We start from the raw sequence: 8,699 nt of genomic DNA on the forward strand, positions 1-8,699 counted from the left end.
CTTCCGCAGCCATGACTGAAATCCTTACCCGATCTGAAGACACCGGGTAATGTTGAAGCCGAAAACCCTAGCCACCCGCCTGGACGAGAAGGGACAACAGACCCGGCCGGGGCGGTGATGCCAGTCGCCTAAATCAGCCGAGTCGATCCCCTGCCCAGATCGTGGGGAGGGAAGAAGAAAATTTTCTCAATGACGGCTGGGAGCGCCGCCGAGAGGAAAAACCCTAACTTCGTACGAGGAGAAGGAAAAACTCGGCGCAAACACGAGTGATCGCTGTTGGTCTACACGAGTTAGCGTGCGACATTGGAGGTCCTGGCTAGCGAGGCTAGCGTGCGACGTATCAAAATTTATTAGTACCACCTCGCGTATATGTTTTAAATTTAAACTGAAAGCGTAAATTCTCAGGAAGAAGTGTATTGTGACGGTGAACCCACGGAGTCAATCCGTGCTTTATCCCTGTGCTGCAAATCTTCATCGTCCGGTAGTAATGCCCCAACGGTCCAGATCACATTCCAACTATAGCTGGCCAAACGGGCCGGCCCGGCCCGGCACGGCACGGCCCATCCTAATCGTGCCTGGCACGGCTCGGCCCGTGAAGGCACGATTATTATACGGGCCGTGCCGTGCCGGCCCGCGTGCTGCAGCCTGCAGCTCAGGCACGGCCCGTATGCTAATCGGGCCGGCCCATCGGCACGCTAGGCCCGCTAATATGCCTCCTATTTTGCGCACTGGGCGTTTTTAGCCTATTTTTACATGTTGGGCCACATTAGGATACATAAAAAAATAAAAAAAGATAACCAGGCCGTGCCGTGTCGGCCCGCGTGCTCGGCCTTCAGGCCCAGGCACGGCCCTTGGCGTGCCGCGTGCCGGGCCTGGCCCGTTTAGCACGTGCCGTGCCGTGCCGGCCCAGCTATCTCGGCCCGTTTGGCCACCTATAATCCCAACACACTGCCACTCTTGCGTAAACATCCCTCCAATACTCTATCACACACGAGGCACCTAACAAGCCAGGCCCGGATCACGCAGACACACTTCCACCGAATGGCAATAAGTTGGTAACACGAGGGTGGAAACGCACAACCGCCGCGACCTCGGACCCTGTCGATGGTGTTTATGCGATTCCGCCCCCAGCTTATCGTCTCCTCCCTCTCCCGAGCCCCTAAACCCAGCAGAACCCTAGCCCCACAGCCCCTCGCCGCCGCCGCGCGCCGCCGCTCCCTCACCGCGACCCTTTCCTTCTTCTCCTCCTCCTCCATGGCCGGGGCAGCACCCTCGGAAGAAGCGCTCCGCCGGGCGCTGGCGGAGAGGCAGGCGGCAGTGGACGCGCAGGCTGAGGCCGTGCGGTCACTCAAGGCCTCCGGCGCCAAGGTGGGCGTCGACGCGGCGGTCGAGGCGCTGAAGGCTCTAAAGATCGAGGCTGGCGCGGCCGCGCGCAGGCTGCAGGCCGCCGTCGGGTCCGGCGGAGGCGCGGCGCGGGAGGAGATGCGGCAGGCAGTGGGGAACACCCTCGAGCGGAAGCTCTTCTACATACCATCTTTCAAGATCTACCGCGGCGTCGCCGGCCTGTACGACTACGGCCCGCCCGGGTGTGCGGTCAAGTCCAACGTCCTGGCCTTCTGGAGGCAGGTGAGTGAGGCCGCCAGCCCATCTCGAAATGTCGTGGTTTATTTTTCATGCTTGTATCGTAGTCGATGTTGCCTAGCTGCTGCGATTTGATGTAGGGGTACTGGGGTAGCGATGATTTACCACTTGCACTGTGGTTTATGTGGAAATTGCATATGGAATCTTGATATTAAGCAAAGAAGACAGTTACCCATGTTTTAGTAAAGAATCTAGATATGGAATATTTCAAGTGCACACCTCTAAAGTCAATTAAACAAACTGTTTTTAGTTTTTACATATCACTTGCATTTTCTGCTGCTGTAGTACTCGGATTACAATATGGCAATTTACTTATGACGAAGATTCCTGGTGTCAGTTCATTAGTACTAGTTGGCAAATATGGATTTTGTCGGGTCATTTCTATGCCTGATATTGGTGGATCAGTGTTCGATTTGCTTGTTTGTATTGGCATGGTTCTGTTTTTTTTTCTGAATTAGTTTCTGTGCTTGATGTTGGTTGGATTTAGATGCTCCAATCCATATTGGGGTACTGGGGTACTGGGGTAGCGATGATTTACTACTTGATGTTGCCTAGCTGCTGCAATTTGATGTAGGGGTACTGGGGTAGGGATGATTTACTACTTGCACTGTGTTTTATGTGGAACTTGCATATGGAATCTAGATATGGAAACTTACAAGTGCACACCTCTAAAGGCAATTAAACAAGCTTTTTTTAGTTTTTACATATCACTTGCATTTTCTGCCACTGCAGTACTCGAATTACATATGGCAATTTATTTATGACGAAGATTCCTGATGTCAGTTCATTAGTACTAGTTGGCAAATATGGATTTTGTCAGTTCATTTCTATGCCTGATATTGGTGGAGATCAGGGTTCGATTTGCTAGCTTGTATTGGTACGGTTCTGTTTCTTTCTGAATTATTTTCTGTGCTTGATGTTGGTTGGGTTTAGATAGTAATATATTTTATGGCGCTGTATTTTATGACATCATCTCGTGCAATTTGTTCTGGGAAGATGCTAATTTCTCCATTCCTTTTCCAGCATTTTGTTTTGGAGGAGAATATGTTGGAGGTTGACTGCCCCTGTGTGACACCTGAGGTTGTCTTGAAGGCATCAGGGCACGTCGATAAGTTCACCGACCTCATGGTTAAGGATGAGAAGACAGGCACATGCTATCGTGCTGATCACCTGTTGAAAGATTTCTGCAAGGACAAGCTTGAGAAGGATCTCACCTTGTCCCCTGAGACGGCTGCCGAGTTTAAGCGCGTCCTTGCTGTGTTAGATGACCTCTCACGAGAGGAACTCGGTGCAAAGATCAAGGAATATGGCATTGTTGCCCCTGATACAAAGAACCCACTCTCTGCTCCCTACCCATTCAATCTTATGTTCCAGACATCAATTGGCCCAACAGGTCTTAGCGTGGGGTAAGAAGATTACCAGTCACCACATTAATCATGTTTTTTGTGTTGAATTGACCAAACATGCTCATTTTTTGTGTGAACAAACAGGTATATGAGGCCAGAGACTGCACAGGGTATTTTTGTCAACTTCAAGGACTTGTACTACTACAATGGCCAAAAGCTTCCCTTTGCAGCAGCTCAAATTGGTCAAGCATTCCGTAACGAGGTCTGTGTTGTGTCACACCATGCTTTTAGCTTTCATTGGATTGTCAGTAACTGCCATTTCACTTGTTAATTCTTTGCATGTTTGCAATGGTATTATACTTCACTAACAGATTATTCTTCATATGATGATTCAGCACATAGTGTTTGCTTCATGAATTTAATCAAATGTTCAATCTCGACTTCTTTTTTTCATGGAATTTATGATTCTGTTGACTTAGACTACTATTTTTTTTATTAAAAATATTTATGCAACATGATTTTTAATGAATGATGGGCGTTCTTCATGTGGCAACAATACTGCTAAACCTAGACTTTTTTATATAGAGAATGTGTGGTGCTGTTGTTTAAACTACTCTACTTCTGTTTTTGTTAAAAATGTTTTGCAACATGATTTTTGAATGAATGGTTGTTGATCTTCATGCTGTGAAAAGAAGATGAACGGTAAATCTAGACTTTTTATACACAGAGTGTATTATGCTGTTGTTAAACTACCCACTTCCGCAACATGATTTTGAATGAATGATAGGTGATATACCTGTTTAAAATAAGATGCAACGTTCTCCATTTACATCACACTTCATATGATTGTTTTGAATACCTGCATGAACAATGTGATTTAAAATATGTGCTGTTATTTCATTATTCCATTTATATAAAACCTTCATTGCGTTCAGACTTGAATGCTTGGGAGAAATTTAGACCTGCTAACATACATGGCTAAACATACATTTGTCATGCACTATAATGTTATAAACATTTGAAGAGTGGAAAATTCGCTTGCAGTAGTAAGATATATATTCTTTGCATCCACTCACTACTTTCTACTTATTTGACAATCAGATCTCTCCACGTCAAGGTCTTCTACGAGTGCGTGAATTCACATTGGCCGAGATTGAGCACTTCGTAGATCCTGAGGATAAGTCACATCCCAAGTTTGTTGATGTTGCTGATTTGGAGTTCTTGATGTTTCCGAGAGAGCTGCAGCTCTCAGGGGAGCCGGCCAAGTTAACGAAGCTTGCAGAAGCAGTTTCGAAGGTTTGAACTTGATGTCTATCTTATCTTTTGTTGAGTTACTTGTTTTTCTTCTTCCGTTTGGATTAGAGGCAGTTGAGTTAGTCACTTTTCATCTTCTTCCACTTTGGATTAGAGGTGGTTCGCTTCTATTTCTAGAACTTATAATATGTTTCTTCCTTACAGGGAACTGTTAATAATGAGACACTTGGTTACTTTATTGGAAGGGTCTATCTTTTCCTGACACGTTTGGGAATTGATAAGAGCCGATTGCGCTTCAGACAGCATCTACCTAATGAGATGGCTCATTATGCTGCTGACTGCTGGGATGCAGAGATTGAGTGTTCTTATGGATGGACAGAGTGTGTGGGCATTGCAGATAGATCTGCATATGATTTAAAAGCTCATTCTGTAAGCTATATCTCATCCCATGAATACTTTTGCAGTTACTGATTTTAGTCCTTTGGACATGTTGCAATTGAAATGGAAGTCGCTCCTTTCATTCATTAATATATTTAGTCTCGACTGTGTTCTTGAGTGTGCAACTAATGTTGATAATGCTTTCCTGATTGGTGTGTCCTAGGAGAAAAGTGGCGTTCCACTTGTTGCTCATGAAAAGTTTTCAGAGCCTAGAGAAGTTGAGGTGAGTTATCTATCAGATTTGATTCTTCAGTATTTTTGGAGTCACTAATAATGTACCACTATTGAATAATGTGTGCTACTAGTTATGTTTTATTTTTGCTCCTGAAGGAGTATATTACAAGTTCCATCATCAAGAAGCATTCTTTCATGACATTATTACAGTCTTTGTCCTTTAATGCACAATCAATTAGGTCTACCATTAATATATCTGAATTTCCTTGCTGCTACAGAAACTTGTTATCGTGCCCTCAAAGAAAGACCTAGGGCTTGCTTTCAAGGGCAATCAGAAGATGGTGGTTGAAGCATTGGAGGTAACACATCTTGTGCTCTGTCTACAATTTCTTAGGCAAGTTTTATCATGTCTACCAAAGTAGAAACTTTTGTCATTGACTTTATTCTTGGACAAACAGGCTATGAGTGAGAAGGAAGCAATGGACATGAAGGCTGCACTGGAATCTAATGGGGAGACGAACTTCCAAGTTTGCACACTTGGAAAGGAAGTGGTGATTACAAAGAAAATGGTATCGATCAGTATGGAGAAGAAGCTGGAGCACCAGCGAGTCTTCACCCCTTCAGTTGTTGAGCCCTCATTTGGCATAGGGAGGATAATCTATTGTCTGTTTGAGCATTCCTTCTACACAAGACCTAGCAAATCAGAAGAGGAGCAGCTGAATGTCTTCCGGTTCCCTCCTATCGTGGCTCCTATCAAGTGCACTGTGTTCCCGCTGGTAAAGAATCAAGAGTTTGATGATGCCGCCAAAGTGCTTGATAAAGAATTAACAGCTGCAGGCATCTCACACATTATTGACACGACTGGTACGTGATATACCATATTGAGCAGGAAAATAGTTTCTCGACCATTACCTTTATTAGCTTCTTATAAATAAAAAAATAAAGAAACTTAAACAGCATTGTTTGTCATACCGCGAAGTATATCGTGGAATTTCATGATGGAAGCTGATGTGGCTGAATAGCTATATACACTGGGACATGTACAAATCACCATTGGACATAGCACCAAGGCTTACTAACTGCACATGCTCATATTGTTATTTGCTTCTGAAGGCATTTCTATCGGGAGGAGGTACGCAAGAACGGACGAGATCGGTGTTTCTTTTGCAGTAACTGTCGATTCTGCAACAGAGGTGACGATCCGAGAGAGGGACAGCAAACAGCAGGTGAGGGTGGGCATCGACGAGGTGGCATCGGTGGTGAAGGAGCTGACAGAAGGCCAAAGCACCTGGACCGATATTTCATTCAAGTATCCCAGCCATATCGGTCCCCAAGGTGACCAGGAGTAAGTTGTCTGGCTACAGTTTGCACCGTCCTCGTCCAGATCACCAAAACGTCAATTCATCTTCCAGTTGCCCGGTTGATACCGTACTGCTGTTGATGCGAGTTCTGCATGCATACATGCTGCAGACACCCGTACTTATTTCACCCATTGTCATTATCTTACCTATACATTTTGAGAATGTTTTACCATACACACACAATGGAATTGACATCATCTACCATACATTTTGAGTCTTAAGGAGTACGTCAAGTTGTAATGAAGCTATTGAATTTTCAATCTTTCACCTACTTGTGGCATCTCTTGTGGACAGTCGAAGATTTTTCTCGCCGCCCATGTGTTGGAAGTCTTGTAAGGTGGCTCCGGGTCTCCCACGCATTCTCCTCCACTACCTTTGACGCCTGTTTAACACGGCCTGGTACACGGACATCGCCATTGTCTCCTGAGCGGTTTAGGTGAAGATGGACCCTGCGGCCCAGCCACTGCTCGCCACGGCGGAGCACGACCACGAGGCTGACGGGCGCATCGCCGTCGTGCCCGGGAACGGAAACAAACACGCCGAGGACGCAGAGGCGGAGGAGATGTCCACGTCCATGCAGAGCCGGTTGGAGGAGAGCAGCACAGCCTCGGCTGGCGCCGGCGACGAGGCGGACGAGGACGAAGAGATGGCATCGCGCATGCAGCAGCGTCTGGACGCGCTTCCGGGGAAGCCGCACGAGAGCGAGCCCTTCACCATCTTCCGGGTGGCGGGGCCCATGCGCGACCGCAACCGTCACCTCTACGAGCCGCAGATGGTCTCCGTCGGCCCCTTCCACCGGGGCGCCGCCCGCCTCCGCGCCATGGAGGAGCACAAGTGGCGCTACCTCCGCGACCTCCTCGCGCGGGGCCACGAGCCGCTCGCGTCCTACGCCCGCGCCGCGCGGGCCCTCGAACCCGCGGCGCGCCGCCGCTACGCTGAGCCCACCGAGGACCTCAGGCCGCGTGGCTTCGCCGAGATGCTCCTCCTCGACGGCTGCTTCATCATCGAGTTCTGGCGAGGACGGCGCCGCCGACGCGCTCATCGACGCCGCCTGGGCCATGCAGAATGTCTACAGCGACCTCTTCCTGCTCGAGAACCAGCTCCCCTTCTTCGTCCTCGAGCGCTTCTACGCCATCGCCACCGGCGGCCGAGGCCGCGACCACCTCGTCACCAGCCTCCTCGCCAAGTACCTCACCGTCGAGACACCGCAGGACGCCGCCACGGCGAAGCCCCCCGACGGCGAGATCCTCCACCTGCTGCAGCTCTACTACCACTGGTTCCTCCCACCACAAGATGAGGACGCCGCCGTCCCTCCCGCTGGCGGCAACAACAAGGTCACCGAGGAGGAGGAGGCGTTCAACGAGTGGCTGGCCAAGCCCATGGACGAGCGCTTGCCGTGGCTGCTCCCCTCGGCGTCGGAGCTGGAGGACGCCGGCGTCACGTTCCGGGCCAAGAAGTCCCCCCGGAGCCTCGTCGACGTGACGTTCCGCGCCCGCGACGGCGTGCTCGAGATCCCGGCCGTGGAGAGCTACACGAACCGCGCCATATTCGCCAACCTCCTCGCGTACGAGCAGAGCCGGGGCCGGTGGGAGCTGCAGCGCCTGATGAGCTACGTGGTGCTCATGGCGTCGGTGGCATCGCACGGGCGGCGCGACGTGGACATCCTGCAGCGGGCCGGGGTGTTCGTCAAGGGGGACGAGGAGACGGCGGCGTTCTACGCGCACCTTGGCGAGCTCTGCGGCGGTGCCGCCGCCGGCACGCCGGGCGTCGCCAACAACTGCTACGCCGACATGTTCCGCGACGTGAGGGAGTACTGCGGCCGCAGCTGGAACAGGCACCGCGCCGTGCTCGCTCACGACTACTTCAGCAACCCGTGGACGAGCATGTCCGCCGCCGCCGCCGTGCTCCTGCTCGTCCTCACCGTCGTGCAGACCGTGTACACCGTGCTGCCGTATTACCACCCTTAATCATTGATCCATCATCCTGCATTCATGCATGCACCGAGTAGTCACAATCTTGGAGTACTCCCAGCGAAATAGTAACTGGTGAACGTTCGCCAGGGGGAAACTCCCAGCGAACGTCTTAGCTGCCACACGATCTTATTATGTAAACCTTTCAGCTTGAGCCGATTCTCCTGTCAATTTGCGTTGCTGTTCATATATATACGACATACGAGTGCTTCCTACTTTGAATCCTGCAGGACGCTGGATTTCAGTTGATTCTCTTTCCGTGTCACGATACAGCCAAACGTTTTAGGGCATGTTCGGAATGCATGTATGCAAAACAAAGGAACGGGGAGAAATAGAGGAATAGGAAAGAAAAGTGGACTGAATAAACAGAGTAAGAGCAACTCCCGTTTCGTCCGCCCATGTTCGTTTGAATCACTGTGGTCGAGAACACCGGCCCAATGCGCCGACTCATTCCCAAAAGCCGTCCGCTTCGCGCCTGCGCCAACCTATTTCCGACCCAAAATTGTGGTTGAAAT

At 49.7% G+C, this 8,699-nt stretch overlaps 1 protein-coding gene and 1 pseudogene across 1 annotated transcript; both read left to right on the forward strand.

Annotated features, from left to right (window-relative positions):
* The first annotated feature begins 1,089 nt into the window (after positions 1-1,089).
* Positions 1,090-6,474, forward strand: LOC119330230 (glycine--tRNA ligase, mitochondrial 1-like). The gene is made up of 9 exons (XM_037603348.1): positions 1,090-1,626; positions 2,665-3,047; positions 3,132-3,249; positions 4,089-4,283; positions 4,446-4,670; positions 4,843-4,902; positions 5,132-5,212; positions 5,312-5,717; positions 5,967-6,474. The coding sequence occupies exons 1-9, from the start codon at positions 1,105-1,107 to the stop codon at positions 6,200-6,202; spliced, it is 2,226 nt and encodes a 741-aa protein (XP_037459245.1). The 5' UTR covers positions 1,090-1,104; the 3' UTR covers positions 6,203-6,474.
* Positions 6,475-6,623: 149 nt separating this feature from the next.
* Positions 6,624-8,195, forward strand: LOC119330231 (annotated as a pseudogene).
* Positions 8,196-8,699: the final 504 nt, after the last annotated feature.

Source organism: Triticum dicoccoides, chromosome 7A (genome assembly GCF_002162155.2).
Source record: "Triticum dicoccoides isolate Atlit2015 ecotype Zavitan chromosome 7A, WEW_v2.0, whole genome shotgun sequence".
Classification (NCBI taxonomy): domain Eukaryota; kingdom Viridiplantae; phylum Streptophyta; class Magnoliopsida; order Poales; family Poaceae; genus Triticum; species Triticum dicoccoides.